Below are 17,019 nucleotides of genomic sequence, written 5' to 3'. Positions count from 1 at the left end.
CGCATCTTAAAATTTCCGCAGTTGCATTTCTCCTGTGTAATTTCTGGAACTACTTTTACCGCTGACGAGTGACCTTGGGCCCGATTTCACGGAGTAACCGAGGCCAGCATCCGTCGTCATCTTCTGCGAAGCCTGCTTTCCGGGGAGACTAGAGTCTGGATGTTCACTGTCATGCAGCACGTGCCACCTGACGCTGTGCCGGCGGCGAGCTGAGGCACCCAAACCCACTGGGCACGGGCCGTCCAGCTGATCATGTGGGGTCCTCGTCGATGGTGGTAGCCGTGGCTTCTGACCCACCGGCCGGTGTAGACTAGACCACGGTGAGCAATCTCTGCGAGCTGGCGCCCGCTACCCAGATCTGGGCCGTGGGGCCGCGGAAACCGCCTCCACTTCCTCCAGGCTTTTGTCAGGAGCAGCAAATGTCTGGCCCCATTTGAGGATGGGAGCTGGTGGGAGCCAGGAGCCCACGGGCCATCAAGGGGTTGTACCTTGTTGACGTTGTGTGCAGACTAAGGGCTGTTCTTCGGTCCCGGTGGACCCACGGATCCAGTGCTTTTCACAGAACTGCTCTGTGCCAGTTGTTTTGGCTTCAGGGTGGTGAGACCCGGGACAGGGTACACCGAGGAGACCTAACGGCTTGGGGTGCTACTCCGGCATCTCTAGCTTGACCAGAGGTCCGGTTAGTGAACGAACCGCAGAGGCGATCGGAGGCCTTCAGCTCTGCAGTGACGGCACAGCCCGCAGCACAGCGCGGAACACAGGTCCTGGAGGAGATCCAGGGCCCTCGGCTCGTTCAGGACGGCTTCCTGACGGGACACGTGCATTAGCCCCGAAGGCAGAACTTACAGCAAGACTCCCACGGGTTTCCTAGAACGAGGCTACTTCCCACCAAGGGAGCTCACGTTCACTTCTGAGTAACTGAGCGTGTCAAGTTCCCCCGAACCCGACGTATGTCTCAGGGTGAGGGATCCTCGAAGGAAAGGCTTACATACGTAGACTCTCTCGTGTCAGAAACGTCACAAACACCCCCTTCTGTTCCTTTTCCCTGACCCTTAATCTGGCTCTTCCATCTGGAAAACTTAAATCTTTTTATAATATTGGCTTACTTCCATCGTAAGACCTCTGGCAGAGGGATGGAAAAGATGCATTTCTGTCTCCCAAAGGAGGGCCGGTTTTCCCAGCGTTACTAAGTAATTCCTTTGTCATCTCTTCTCCACCCTAAAAGCCCCAATTCACTACTGGTTGAGTAGAAGACACAGTTTCTCTTCTCAAGCACCAAAATAGGAAGATGGGCGGCCGACAGACAAGAGCAGTAAGCACACAAGCAAGGATGTGACCGTGTCAGGTTCTCAATAAAAACCCAGCTGCTGGGAACTGTGGTTTGTTCCCTTCAGATCCAGGGAAACATGTTTATACACACACAGAAGGGGACGACTCAGGGTCACAAGGTCCCGGGTAAAGCCGCGCATCCGCCCCATGCCTCCCACTGCATCACCAAGAACCTAAGAATTACTGAGGTAGGGTCCCAGCCTTTTCCCTTTACAGGAAAGGAAATGTCAGCTTCTCCAGCCCCTCACCTCATCCCCACTGCACGCAGCCCTTTCGTCGGAGGCACGATGCCCAAGGGTCCGGCCTGATGGATCTCCACCTACCACTCAGGCGGGACCAGGGCCTGCCCAGCTCCCCTGCAGGCTCGCTGCTGCCCCCTCGGGTCAATAACCATATCCTGTGCCCAGAGGTACACAACCTTCACTTCTCTCACCAGAGAGTAGTTTTGCTTAAAGCATCACCTTTTTTTTTTTTTTTTAAGATAGCTAAAGAGATAAGTTTACGGTCAAACAGAATCAAATTCTGGTTAGCTCAAATTTAGGAAAATATATAAAAATGAAGCCCTGGTCACATTTAAATGAGTGGCCCATAGATGCGTCTTCGTGGATCCTTTGCCTCTGATAAGCAGCACAACTTGGTGGCTCAGTGGTTTAGCGCTGCCTTCAGCCCAGGGTGTGATCCTGGAGTCCCGGGATCGAGTCCCGTGTCGGGCTCCCTGCATGGAGCCTGCTTCTCCCTCCTCCTGTGTCTCTGCCTCTCTCTCTCTCTGTGTCTATCATGATTAAATAAATAAATCTTTAAAAAAAATTCCTATGCCAACTGAATCAAAACCTGCTGGCAGAAGGGGACTGCCAGACACGCACGGTCGTCCATCAGGTGGGGATGCGGGACGGCGAGACCAGTGGCCTCCATCGGTGACTGGGCCTGGTGACTCGTGGAGACATTTCTACGTGATGTTCCAAAAGGAAAGTGTGTTTTGTGCATAATATACGTGATCCTCTGTCCCACTCAGACTCAGAGCCCAAGGGAGAGGTGAGTAATAATCACTAATGAGAGAACCAAGAAAAGCTCACAGAAAGCCAGCAAAACCTTATTAAACCTCACTGAGTTAGGAGCATGGAATGCTGGACTCAAGTCTGAAATCCTGAAGCCACAACACTTGCCAGACGCTAACGCTGCTCGCGTACAACGTGTTTTGGGGGAAGAAGGTGAGGGTAAGAAGGTACAATAAGGAAAAAAAAACAACCCCATGGCTACAGCGTGGAGCTCAGTGTGGGCCTAAGTCCGTGCGTGAGGGGGACGTTTCAGCAATCAGATGACACGTGAGCAGCACGTCTCCTCGGGCTGCTTCACGACGGAGCAGTTTTATTTGCTGGCGGCTGACGGCTGGCAACTACAAAGTCCTGGGCAGATAATACCCAAGAAGTAAAGTCCCGGAGGGACCCCAGAATTATCTAAGTCTCATGATATCTTGGTGGAGACAAAGGCACGGCCCACCATCCACCAGGTTGCTGTGCGCGTGGCCGAGCTGCAGAAGGGCCGCGTCAGCTCACCCCACCACTCTCACCCGGTCTGTCTGGCCACACCTGTGCTGAGCTGCCCCCTTCCCTCCTGCACAAGCACGTGCCCCCCAGGACCCCCGAGCCGGGCTGAGGCAGAGTGAAAGCTGCGTCTCAGGACGGGGGCGGCGGGCCCAGGTGACCCAGCGAGCGAACGCTCTGGCTGTGCACGCTTGCTCTACCGGGCACGCAGACCCGCGCTCGCAAGCAGCAGATGGCTCACGTCCCGTAGAAACCTCGGGCCTGAGCCTCACGCCACCCGGTGATGGTCGGAGCCCTGGCTCGGGGGACACGGGATAGGAACGATGGGACCACCTAGCTCAGCAGATCCACACAGGGCAAGGAACCCCACTTGGCCCGGACCTCCTCTCTGGGCTCACAGAACAGGTGAACCAAGAAGAGCCCCAGCGCCGACTAGGGCTCACACACCGTCTGCGGGATTCACTCTTACGAGGTGCACGAACGTCCAGGAGGGGCCGGAGCCACACAGACACAGCTTATTCTGGCAACGCCCCAGAGCCACGGCTCTCACCCCCCGACGGTAGGACCCAGCTCGGGAGCTGCGAGGAGGGCCTGGTCCCTGCATCGCCTGCGTCTGTTTGTGAAGGAGTCTCGGATTTGTTTTAAGTCAGAAACCAACACATTTGCGGGGAGATTTAAAGAACAGAAGGAGCTATCCCCCCAAATAGACTCAAACGACAATAAAAAAAGAATGGGGGCAGCCCGGGTGGCTCAGTGGCTGAGCATCTGCCTTCAGCCCAGGGTGTGACCCCAGGGTCCCGGGATCAAGTCCTGAGTCAGGCTCCCTGCATGGAGCCTGCTTCTGCCTCTGCTTGCGTCTCTGCCTCTCTCTCTGGGTCTCATGAATAAATAAATAAAAATCTAAAAAAAAAAAAAAAAAAAAAAAGTGTTTTTCAGGAAAACAAACTGTGGAGTCTCCCCCCACCACTTGGGAAATATCTTAGTATGTTAGACCAATGGCTCCTGATTTTCAGTATCAAATTATCAGGCCATAAAACTAAGCTCTGCAGGAGAAGGACTCGATGGATGCTCGGTTCTTGATTAGCGCGTTGAACAATTCATTTCTCAGTGTTCGCTAAATGCCAGGCACTGTACTGGGCCCTGGAGACACACGTAGTACCAGCAACTGGTTCAGGGCAAGGTCGGGGAACCAAAGAAGGAGACGTATCCGCCTGCCCACGAGCCTGACGTCCAGGGCTCTGACCTCCCACGGGCCTGACCTCCAGGGGCCTGACCTCCAGGGACCTGACCTCCAGGGGCCTGACCTCCCACGGACCTGACCTCCCACGGCCTGACCTCCCAGGACCTAACCTCCCAGGACCCTGACCCTCCCAGGGGACCTGACCTCCCAGGGCCTGACTTCCCAGGGTCCTGACCTCCCACAGACCTGACCTCCCAGGACCTAACCTCCCATGGCCTGACCTCCCAGGGGCCTGACCTCCAGGGACCTGACTTCCCAGGGGCCTGACCTCCAGGGACCTGATCTCCCAGGACCCTGACCCTCCCAGGGGACCTGACCTCCCAGGGCCTGACTTCCCAGGGGCCTGACCTCCCAGGACCTGAACTCCAAGGACCCTGACCCTCCCAGGGGACCTGACCTCCCAGGGCCTGACTTCCCAGGGGCCTGACCTCCCAGGACCTGAACTCCAAGGACCCTGACCCTCCCAGGGGACCTGACCTCCCAGCGCCTGACTTCCCAGGGGCCTGACCTCCTTTGGTCTGACCTCCCAGGGACATGACCTCCCAGGACCCTGACCCTCCCAGGACCCTGACCCTCACAGGGGACCTGACCTCCCATGGCCTGACCTCCCAGGGGCCTGACCTCTAGGGACCTGACCTCCGTGGCCTGACCTCCAGGGCCTGACCGCCCAGGGACCTGACCTCCAGGGACCTGACTTCCCAGGGGCCTGACCTCCAGGGACCTGACCTCCCATGGCCTGACCTCTCAGGGCCTGACTTCCCAGGGCCTGACCTCCAGGGGCCTGACCTCCAGGGCCTGACCGCCCACAGGCCTGACTTCCCAGGGGCCTCGTGCCCCCAGTGCAGGGAGCACTCGCAGTGACCCTCCATCCGCGAAGCCACCTTTAGGGAAGTAAAAGAACCATCACAGGGTCCCTGTAACGATAACAAGTTGGACTTGCCAAGCACCCCCGACAGAGACCTCGGCCACAGTCACCAACAGCTCTTGGCAACAGCAAAGGTAACTTCGCTAGAGCCTGGATTGGGATCTGTCTGCTGCTGGGAGACTCCCTGTGGGGTGTGTCCTAACACCATGACCTTCCCGGTTCAGAGACAGCGAGGACACCCCAAACCAGCGCCCCTGGACTGCGAGAGGCTCCAGAGGGGCACCTGCCAGACCTGCAGGGCTGGGCTCAGCATCAGGAATACCCCCCACCCCCCATCCCGCTTGCTGCTCGCCTCCTTAGGCTGGTGGGTTTGCAAGGGATCCCCTAGCCTCCCCTCCTCTCCCTTCCCCATGCCCCGTCCCTGCTCCCCTTCCCTCCCCATGCCCCGTCCCCTGCTCCTAGAAACAAACTAGAAGCTTTAAAACAAGATCTCAGTAAATTACTCAGTATTTGGTGATAAATGGAATCAAAGTAGGATATACTCTGATCCTTGCAGGGATCTTAATTTTTATCAATGAAAAGATTAACATAAGGTCACAAAGCAGAAAGGCACACAGGTGACTGATACAGGGAATCTTCTAGAGAAACGCGCTGGAGAGGCCAGGAGGGGAGGAAACAGAAACTACCATATAAAAGGTCGAGAAAAGAGAGAAGCGTCAACAGGCCAGGATAAAACCACACTTTCTCCTCGACTGACCCTTTAAAACACTCTATGGTTTAAGTGTTTTATCAACAAAACTCTAAAAAACTAACCAGCACAGCAGCCAGGCGGGCCCGTTTGTGGCGCAGGTGCAGAGGCAAGTGTGCCAACTGCTCGCGCCTGCAAGTGACGTCCCTGCACCCGCAGCCGCTCGGCAACACGGTTTCGGGGCTACGGCTGGCTTTTCTGTCTCCCTTCCTCCCTTGCAGCTCTGTGCAGGCCACACGTCCCCCCCTTGTTCAGAATTACATCTGTGATGCCTGGCACACCTAAGTACTGCTAATAATACAAATACGGAAATGTATAAAATAGGGAAGTAGCTTTGGCAACACACATTTTACACGGACGTGTGTGGTACACACGGATGTGAACAGACCACCCCTTACAGGCTCTAGGTCTGTTATTAATAGTGGATCAAATGGCTCCAATTCTTTAGAAAAAAATTCTAAAAATGAAAATTTTCCATTGTAACATTCCACTTTTTTCTACAACTTTTCTTGATGTACAAATAGGACGTTTTTACCAGTTTTTTTTAATGCCCTTCTGTTTATTTTATTTCTCATTGAAGATTTTATTTATTTTTTTATTTATTTATTTTTTTTTTAAATTTATTTTAGAGACAGTGAGTGAGCAGGAGGGATGGAGAGGGAGACAGAGGATCGCAAGCCGACTCACACTGAGGGTGCAGCTTGGTGCAGGGCTGGGCCCCACGACCCTGAGATCGTGACCTGAGCCGAAACCAGGGGTCAGCGCTCAGCCGACCGAGCCACCCGGGCACCCCAGCTATAGGTACATGGGACTCTCGTCCCTTGAAGAACAGGTTTCTGAGAAATGCTAAGCTAAAGTCTTGAAAATATTCACACGCCTGCACATCAAAAGAATTGGTACCTGTCCGTAGTTTTAATATTTTCTGAAGGTTTTTAAGGGCGGGATCAGCCTCACAGGGTAGCACAGTCCACCCTCACGCCCGCTAAAGCATCGATGTCGACCACGTCGTTTCAAAGTCAACTGCTCACGCGGCTTAACTCCAGGTGGAAGGAGCCTAGGGCTGGTCACCCAGCACAGCGCAGTCAGCAGGCCTGAGAGGGGCCGGGGGGCGCCCTGCCTCTAGTTCTGTGACTGAAGGACTCTCACCCGACGTGCAAAATGTATTAGGGCCTGAGAAGACCTGCTGCCGAGGAAGGCCCCAGCACGCGGTCCTGCTGCCCTCCCCAGCCCTCTCTTCCTTGCTTCAGAACACGGGAACCGAGGGCAGCGGCGGCCACAGCTGGGTGAGGTCTGGAGCGCCCGTCATTGAGTCCCCACCCGGAGCTGAGCCCCTGTGAACGCGGTAACTGGCATCGAGCATAGACTAGTCTCGATGGGAGCCACTCTGCGAGCACCATGAAGTCAGCACGGTGACAAATATGTCACCACACGAGGCGGCAGGAGGGGACGTTCTCCGTCACCCCAGAAAGAGGCGTCCCAAGTGGGCCGCAGTGTGGTCTACACGGGGGTCAACGCCGAGCAAAGCCTAGCTCGGGCCGGTGCATCTCCCCGTGTGGACACTACACCCCACTAGAAAAGGGGTGTGCGCCCCTCGCTCATGCGAAGCGCGTCACCCGGAGCGTGCACTGAGCCTTGTCTCCACCAAGCACTTAGCAGTTCAGAGGTCGCGGCCACGCGGTTCGCCCCAGCGCACGGGAACAGGCAGGGGACAGCGGGAGGTGCGCCGGGGACGGCAGCGGCCACACCACGCATGCCCTGCGCCTCTCGGGCGGCCGACCCAACAGTGCTTCAGCAAATGTGCCCCCCCGGTCTGGGCTGCGGAGCCATCGGTCCCGCCTGTGGGGAAGTCTGTTCCCAACATGCCCAAGGGTCGCCCAAACCGCAGGATCAGAGCCTGCACACATGGGTCCCCGAGCGGGACCCCAAGGAGGCGACTGGTTCATGATTCCTTGTCACCAATGGCTGGTGACCGCCAAGCTCGTGTCTGGGACACATGTGCTCCCACAGGCAGTACAGGGACCGCTGGCAAGAGAAGCCCCACTGAGCTTGGGGAGCCGAGGCCACGTGGACAGCCAAGGCTGGCAGGCGGGGAGCCCGTGAGGGTCCGCCTGACCCAGAGCCCACCGACAGCAGGTCCCCGGGATGTCATGCGCATCTGGCTTTCCTCCTCTGGCCCACTGGGCCTCCTCCCCTTGGGCACAGCAACCAAGTGGCGGCCGTGGGCGGGTTGCGTTGGGCCCGGGTGAGCGGGGCCGCGGGGACTCACCTGGGCTGGTGTGGGCGGCGGCCAGGCCATGGGGGATGCGGGCACAGGGGCGGAGAGGGCTGGAGGCAGCACGCAGTCTGGTACACGGGCGAGTGGCCGGGACCCAGGGCGGCAGCACACTCCATGCGGGGCTGCATGCAGCACGGGCCCGGAGCAGCCGGCGTGGCCGGGCAGGCCTCGTGGGGGCGGCTCTGGGCCACCAGGGGCGGGCGCAACGGGCCCGGGCGGCAGCACTGGGCCAACATCGCAGGCGCTCCCTGGGGCTGGTCCACGGGCAGAAAGGAGGACTTCACTGCGCCATTGACTTGCAGGCCCCCATTCGGACTCCCTTTTGCCCCTGGTGCCTCTCTGGGTGTGAGCTCCTGGGCGGCGGGGTCCCCGTCACAGGGCGGGAGGGCACCGGGGGCGGGAGCACTGGTAGCGATGCCGCTGTTGCTCAGAACCACAGAACCGCTGTTGCCAGTGCTCACAGCCATGCTCCAATTCCTTGGCCCTAAGAGAGAAAATGATACAAAACCAGCCAGTGACAGTGGGCAAGCAGCTATGCAGACATGACAGGAAAGCTGGGGACAGGAGTCGAGGGAGTGGGGGAAGCCCAGCGGCCGCTGCAAGGGGCCCGGTGGGTCCGCGGTGCCTGGGCCGTGGCGCTCCTGCCCTCGGTGCACCTGTGAGCCGCCGTCCCCACTGTGCCTCCCCGTCCTCGGTGTGGAGTACAGGGTAAGACTTAGCGCATCGTAGGACTGGAAGGTGGCAGAGGGCGCCAACGCTGCCCTTCGACCCTCCACCCGGGAGTGGGGTGTTAGGAGCCACCATGATGGCAGTGAGTTGTGTAGGTTAAAATAATTTGAATGATCTTCAGAATGTCTCATGTGTTAGAAAAATCTCAAGAAAATCTATTTCCACTAAGTCATTCAGGTTGTAGACAACAGACAAAAATAAATAAATAAAAAGTAATAAGCTAAGAATTGTCATGACTAAGATAACAGACATCAACGTTTTTTCCCCTCAACCAATCAATATAATGCTTCAGAAAATGAACAAACACGCCATAAAAGTTGCTAAGAACTTATTACTTTGTCTTCTGTGTTATGTAGCATTGCTCTCACTTGACAAAAATAATAGTATGAATAGGAATTTGCTTGAAATGAGATTTTAAATTTTAATTTTTTTTTCCTTTGAGCCTCAGTTCTTCCTAGGTATTAATCAGGATAATAATCAATGTCCATCTCATAGGACCACTATGAGAATGTAAAAATTTTCTGTCAACCATTAAGGGCTTAGAGGAGGGAGGAAAACCTCCAGGCTCATTTTACGAGGCTGGCGTTAACCTGACGCTGCAAGGAAAGAGAACTACAGGCCAGTTTTCCTGATGAATAGAGTGGCAAAAATCCCGAATACAACATTAGCATGCTGAGTTCAACAGTACATTAGAAGGATCACACACTGTGCTCACGTGGGATTTACTGCAGGGATGCAAGGATGGTTCAACACTCGTGCATCAGTCAACGTGACCCACTTTAATAGAATGAGGGACAAAAGTCATATGGAAATCCCAACAGATGTAGAAAAAAGCATTTGACAAAATTCAACGTCCATTTATGGTAAGAACCCTCAGCAAAGTGTTGTAGAGGGAATGTACCTCAACCCAGTAAAGACCACATATGACAAACCATCTGCGAATATCCTTGATATTCTCCTGAAAGTTTCTCCTTTACCATCAGGAACAGAAAAAGGAGGCAGCCCGGGTGGCTCAGCAGTTTAGTGCCACCTTCATCCCAGGGCGGGATCCTGGAGACCTGGGACCGAGTCCCACGTCGGGCTCCCTGCAGGGAGCCTGCTTCTCCCTCTGCCTGCATCTCTGTGCCTCTCTCTCTCTCTCTCTCTCTCTCTCTCCCCCTCTCTCTCTGTCTCTCATGAATAAATAAATAAAATCTTTAAAAAAAGGAAGAATATAAAAAGTGCTTCCTAGCTTTAAAGCCAAAATTCTGCTTTAAACCAGGAGGTGAGACACCTGAAGCTTAGAGGAAACGGTGTGGGTGGATCTGAGTTTGAACGCTGACTCTACTACTTTCTACCTTTGAGAACGGGGCCGGATTATTGACACTCTTACTGTCTCCACATCTTGGTTCTTCTTAGAGCTAAATTCCAAATGCAAATGAGCACAACTGTGCCAGAGAGCAATATGGCACCATTAATAAGAAGTTTAAATGCCCCTGTCCCTTGATCCACAGCACTACTGGGAATTTAGCTTTTGGATACACTCGAACAGTGTGTGGAGATACACGCACAGACGAAGATGTTCCAGACCGCACCGCTGTCTGGAACTTTCCAGCGGAAAGTGGAAACAATCTAAAAATGCCACCAACCGTGGACTTGAATTCTGCCGTAGCCGTATTGGGCATTCCACACAATAAAAAAGAACGAGTCACATGGGCTGTGCTACTTCCCTACGGGACGAAGTCCAAAGTACATCTTTATGTGTAAATAGAGCCCAGCTACGGGACAGCCTACGCGGGACGAATGCATTTCATTAAACAGGAGAGAGAGACACGTATTATGGTCGGGGCACACATGATTGTCAGAAGGGCATAAAAAATGGTAAGATTGCTTCCTGCTGGGGAGTTGGACTGGGAATTTTGGAGAAGACTTTTCACATCTCATTTTCTGTACCATGTACGACTTTTGCTACAATTGTGTCTTCTTCATAGTCATAAAATACTAATAAAACAACATATAAAGTCTCCAGCACAGTGACTGATAGTGCACGAAGGTAATTATCATTAAAATGTAAGAACAGAAACAGTTATCTTACCTCAAGGGTATCGGGGGAATGGTTTTAGGACCTCTGAAGTGTATCTGCTGTTGCAATCACAGCCACACAATAGCCTGAATAACTGGATGGAGCAGGAAATGAAAGCCAAGCTAAGGAGCTAGAACCGACGCACAGAGTGCGCGGGAAGGGTTTCTGTGTCTGATCTCACTGCCGCCGGGGATTTCTGGAAACACACGTGACCAACTGTTGGACCAAAGCTACCTGTGGACCGGGACCAGTTCCGAGTTCCGCACGTGGCGGGCAGGCAGTGTGGATGCTGCAGAGACCCCTCGGCCCCGTCTCCTCGCGGAGAGAAGAGTCGTCGAGCTCACGCGATCACAGGGATCACACGAGTACCTCTTGCCCTGGCTCGGGGCCCAGGAAACTCATGGCTTTAGAGCGATAGAATGTATAATTACGTGCAATACACACTAATAGCATAATTAAGTGTAATAATCTAGTAACACGTATTTTCATAATATATGGAAATTACATTTAAAAGACAAGAGCTAGTCCTCATGGGACATACTATGGTATAACCACAGCAGGGCTGCTGAGTTATGAAAGTCTCATTCATCTTATTCGCCTTATTCCGAATAGTTGAGGACACAGGGTCCTAAGGGATGCAGCCAAGCTCCTGGGGCGCAGGGGCGTGGGGAGCGGCTGCGAAAGCCCCGCAGGGGCCACCTGGCACTGCAGGTTAGGATTGCGCGCGGCCGGAATCTGTGAAGGTAAGATCTAAATGTCATGTTGAGGAGAATCCCCGGGCCTGTTCCCCTGGCCGCCAGGACCCCACACGGCGGAGTGCACTGGCAGGAGACGCGCGGCCCCAAGGCCACTGATGGCCACGCAGGGCCTTCCCCACGCAGGACCCCCCTCGACTTGACCCTCCGGAAAGCAGGTGTAGGGGCATCACCGGTCGGCTTTGCTAAAGAGAACTGGGGGCACAGACTCCAGGGCCGACGCCACGGGTTTGGGGCTTTCCGCTAAAGGGCTGTCTGCAAGCTCGATCACGTCATCACATCCCCATCAGCAAACTCAACAGTGGGCGGCCAGATGGGATCCCTTGCGTGGTCCCATGCTGCAGCCGGTCCCCTTCAGGAGAGCGACACTCTCCTCACACCCTGCACAGTTCCACTAAGGAAAACCCCAAACACCCAGTGCTTCTCAAACGCAAGGGTCACTTGGGGACGTTGCTAAAGTGCAGATTCCGATCCAGTCCACCTGCAGGGGTGCAACGGCCAGTGCCGGGAACACGCCTGGTGCAGCAGGGCATGGGCAGCGACCCGCGGAGGAGGCCGCCGGAGGGTCCGGCCTCGTTACGGCAACACCGTTAAAGCAGCGTGGACACGACAGGCAGGGGCAGGATAAGAGTGACAGAAATAAGGGGCTCTGGGCAACCCGGGTGGCTCAGTGGTTTAGTGCCGCCTTCAGCCCAGGGCATGACCCTGGAGACCCGGGGTCGAGTCCCCGGTCGGGCTCCCTGCATGGAGCCTGCTTCTCCTTCTGCCTGTGTCTCTGCCTCTCTCTCTCTGTCTCCTCTCTGTGTGTCTCTCATGAATAAATAAAAAAATAAAATCTTAAAAAAAATAAACCCATAAAAAAAAAAAAGAAATAAGGGGCTCCTGTTCTGCAGAGGAGAGAAAGTGCCCCATCTGCCCGGCAGAGGTTCCAGTTGGCAGCTAAGCTTACGTACAGCCCACCGGTGTCGGGGCATGGAAACAACCCGCAGACCTCAGTCATGCTAGCGGACTAACGAGTGCGACTAGAGCACCGCGTCCACTTAGCTGGGGGGACCGTCTTCTTCCCTCAAGACTCAAGGGGATCGAGGTAGTTTCTCACACCAGGTATAAGGGTCTGGGGAAAACCTGTATCCACTGCTTGTCAAATGTGTTGAAACATGAAATCATCCCCTCAAGCTGCTTGAAGCTCGTCCCTAACGATGGCTCGTCCCCAATCACTGGCAGCAAGCCGACCTACTAATACGTGGTGCTGCGGCCACAGAAGCGGGCGCTCAGTGGCCTGCAGAAGCCAGGCGCTTCCCCTGAAAGGGCCGTTGGAGCTGTTTTTAGCATCTCACGGAGTCTAGCACTTTCCTTACAATACCTCTTTGTAGACATTCCTAAACCCACCGCAGGGAACCTGAGGGTTCCAAGGACGGAGGTGGGACCCACGTGGATCCCAGGATTAGGATCTGGCCTCAGGCCCGCCTGCCTCCAACCTCAGGACGCCTCCAGGCCAGAGCCCGGTCCCCCAGCGTTTGCAGGACCACCGCAGGCTGTTAGTACAAAATCCAGTTTGCAGGGCTGCATGAAAAATAGCCTCCGAATTCAGGATTTCCCAAGATAGTTCTGAACGGCACAACGCAGCATCCAAGAGTGTCAGAGACATGATTTCACTGAATTTAGAAGTCGCTTTCCATCCGTGCAAACCTGAAAAGCAAGGCAAGGAGCTGAGCGTCGGTGTCACGCACTGTTTGGACAGTTTCGAAACGTGATTGTGACCTGACAGCAAAATCTGCACCTTTAGTCAAAGAGTCAGATCCTGTTAGGGAACTGAAATGGCTGGTCTTGTAAGGAGATGTGATCTTCTCCCCTTCTGAGACAAATGAAACGTTCTTATTTTTCAGTTTGTGAACTTTCTACCCCTAATCGCTCCTTCAACAAGAACACTCTGTGATATCTTCACTTAATCACTGGTGAGGACTGCATGTGTTGCAAAGAACTACACAAAAATAAGGTAATGTGGGCAGCTCGGGGGGCTCAGGGGTGGAGAGCGGCCTTCGGCTCAGGGCGTGACCCCAGGGTCCCAGGATCGAGTCCCACGTCGGGCTCCCTGCATGGAGCCTGCTTCTCCCTCTGCCTGTGTCTCTGCCTCTCTGTGTGTGTGTGTGTGTGTGTGTGTCTCATGAATAGATAAGTAAAATCTTAAAAAAAAAAAAAATAAGGTAATGTGGCTGTTGCTCCCCTTTCTCATAAATGCCATAACTGCAGTCATCCTCCCCGGGAGACAGCGGTGCACCTCGAGCACCTGTACCCCAGCCCACATTCTGTGGGAGCCCGCCGGGCCCAGGATGCTCTCCCTGCACCATGAAAAAGCAAACTGACTGAATCCGAGAAATCTGACAGTCACAGGGTCACTATTCTTTTACAATGAAAGCTATTTTCCTTTTTTTTTTTTTTTGAAAGCTATTTTCTATTAAATTCATATTATCAAGAAGGTAGTATTTTTTTTAAGAAGGTAGTTTTGACTTCCGATAACAAACACCATCCTCTGAAAACGAAATCTAATACTTTCATACGACCTCTTTTCATGCACAGACTCTATACTGATCAAGACCTCAACAAACTGTAAACGTGCAATGTTTCACTTGTACGACCTCTCGTGGTATTCACAGGCGGCTTGGTGATATGCAGGAAGAAAGCGGCCTGACAAAATTTCCATCCCAGATTCGCAACCAAAAAATATAAAAGTTCAATGACCTTTGGAAGATCTTACGGTGTCACAGCAAGTCGGAAAACCGATGCTGGGAAGGAAGCAGCGCTATCGCCGGCTGTGGGTTTGGCTGTCAAAGCAGAGACACCCCGACCCTGGCCGGGGCCCCGCGGGCCCTCCTGGCTGCAGACCCAGCGACCTCACTGTGCTCCTTTGTATGTGCAAGGTGCTTGGGGTAGCAGGTCTACCCGGGAAGAGCAGCGTAAAATAGCGCTCATCGTTTACATCCGGGATAAGTGATAGTCAAGAGCATCGTTTCAGCATCGACACTCGTCTTCCCAAATTCCTCTTCCACAGGCACTACGGCTGTGTTGCCGTCATGAGGACAGTTCGCCCGCAAACTTACCAGCCTGCGCCCCACGCGCCACAACCCCCCACGCTCACGACAGCGCCGCCTCCAAACATCCACGCCCTTGGTAAGAAAAGTTTCTTATATTCTGAGTTTCACGGTCACGTGAGCCCACGGGTATAACGAAGCACATGTAAAATAAGACCGGTGGAGTTTTCTATAATTATTCACATCCATCAAAGGTCTCTCAAACACGTTCTGGAAAGCCGTCCGATAAGTGTTCACCTAACCCAGGCGCCAGCCACGCCATCGTCTGGACTCTGCCTTGGAGGGAATGTAATAAATACACAAGTATTCACTAAATTACAGGCCTGTTACAGCACTCAAGCCTTCCAGTGCAGTGAAATTGCTTTAGTAATAAATATTTTTTAAAAAATTACATCTCTTTAGTAATAAATATTTAAAAAAAAATTACAGGCCAAGGGCCTGGCCACAGAGGTTCTGATTGAATTCATATTGTAAAGGTCTGTGCTCATTAGCATCTTTAAAACTCCTCAGTCGATTCCAGTGTGCGGCCAGGGCTGTGAATCACCGATTTATTTACTTTATTAATCAACGCCGACCAAGTTGCAAGAGCAACCGCCACTCGAAATGCACAACGTGCAGAAAGACGCTGCTCTCTACTAAAACACGGAACGGACGCTCCGTGTCAGACGAGCCCCAGAGCGTTTAGATCCTCTTACGTCTCTTCCTGCTCCAGTGAAGAGCACTTTCGAGGTTGTGAGGGCGGGACGGGGTGCAGGCAGGAAGAGCCTTCCCGGCACAGTCTGGGAGACAGCCTGCAGAGGTCACACGCGGTGACGCTATGAAAACCAAAACGTGGCACCGCGTGGTCTCAGACCTGAGGATCAGCCCACTCAAGTTTAGGGTACAGCCAATTTGACTAATGAGTTTACTTAACCCTCAAGAAAAATTATGTCCCCAGCCCGTTGTCAATCTTCAAAATGAAGTCCCAAGTCGCCGTATTTTTTTTTTTTTAAAGACTTATTTATTCACGAGAGAGGGAGAGACGCAGGCAGAGGGAGGCTCCATGCAGGGAGCTGACGCGGTACTCGATCCCGGGACCCCGGGGTCACGACCTGGGCCGAAGGCAGATGCTCAACCGCTGAGCCACCCAGGCACCCCTCAAGCCCTTGTATTAAAAGAGCATGTTCTCTGAACTCTTGTACCAAAAAAAGAATAAATAAATAGAAAGAAAGAAAACAAAAGAAAGGGAAAAAGAAGGAAAAGAAAACGACTGCATTTTAAGCATCTTAAATGTTCCAATTCTCAGACCAGAGAGGCTTCAGACGCCAGGCCTGCATCTCGCCTCACACCCCGACAAGTAAGAACCCCAGGACGCTCTGGTAATGAGCAGCCCCCCCAACCCCCCACGTGATAGGTCTACACTGAGGCCATAAGATTCCATCTGAAACTACTACCTCCAGTAAAACCCTGAAACGGGCAACTCCGCACCCAGCGATCTGTCTGCAGCTCTTCCCCAGCGGAAACAGGATCGTGTTCGGGCTTCACTGATGTGCTGAGCGGGTCCCAGGGGCGCCTCAAGACCCCGGGAATGTTAATCCCTCTCTCATCCCAGAAACTCAAACTGAGCAGCGCAAAGGAAAAACATGCCACGGAGATAAATCAAATCAAGAAAATCCTACTCCCACATAGTGTGAGGCGGAGGAATGTAAGAGAATTTTTCAGACGTCTTCCCCGACGTCGAAACGGAGATCAATCAGCACAGAGGACTTGAGGTCATTTGGGTCAGACGGTGACAGTGTTGGGTTTTAACATCACCCTCAGGACTATGGAAGGTCTCCCCACAAATGCTCAGCGTCCGGTAGCCAGCTCCGCCCCCACCATTCTGGGAAGTCTGAGCAGCAGCAAATCCAGTTTCTGAGAGCAATGCCCCAAAACGGGCTGTCGCCGAGGGCAGCCAACGGTGGCACAGGGCACCCTTCACATTTTTCAGTTAAACAGGTGAATGTCCTTCTTCAGCAAGCATTTATTTATTACATGGCTACTGTGTCTGCAGCAAACGTCCTTCTCGGGGCCCACATGCATGCACCTGCAGGGTATGAGCCCGCGTGCTGCTAAGTCGGCGAAGCACAGAAACCAAGACGGAGTGAACAAAGGCTGCCCTCTTTCCAGTTGTGCTTCTCGAAGTTTTGCTTTAGTTCCTTTGTTTTGTATTTTTCCCAAGAAGACTGACAGGCTAAGCACCCCGTGTGTCCAATCCTAAACACCCACGTGTATTTTCTGTGGTCGCGTGGGACCAGGACCGGTCACTGGGAAAGACCAGGCCGTGTTCACAGGGCCCAGGCTGCCGGCACTCCGGGCCTCGGGCAAGGCGCTCCCACCAGGCCCCGCAGGCACCGGGCAGCTGTGT

General features: G+C 53.7%; 1 protein-coding gene across 7 annotated transcripts in view; it reads right to left on the bottom strand.

Moving 5' to 3' along the window:
• Positions 1-17,019, bottom strand: part of DISP1 (dispatched RND transporter family member 1) — a 153,337-nt gene that overhangs the window by 24,057 nt on the left and 112,261 nt on the right. For 4 of the 7 annotated variants that reach the window (XM_077886565.1, XM_077886566.1, XM_077886564.1 and 1 more), the window contains one exon: positions 7,990-8,482. The exons of the other annotated variants lie outside the window; for them this stretch is intronic. In XM_077886565.1, coding sequence (XP_077742691.1) covers positions 7,990-8,465 — 476 coding nt within the window. In that variant the 5' untranslated portion in view covers positions 8,466-8,482. The remainder of the gene's footprint in view (positions 1-7,989; positions 8,483-17,019) is intronic. 7 annotated transcript variants of the gene reach the window in all.

This window comes from Canis aureus, chromosome 38, assembly GCF_053574225.1.
Source record: "Canis aureus isolate CA01 chromosome 38, VMU_Caureus_v.1.0, whole genome shotgun sequence".
In the NCBI taxonomy this organism is placed as follows: domain Eukaryota; kingdom Metazoa; phylum Chordata; class Mammalia; order Carnivora; family Canidae; genus Canis; species Canis aureus.
This window is presented reverse-complemented; position numbering and strand designations above follow the sequence as displayed.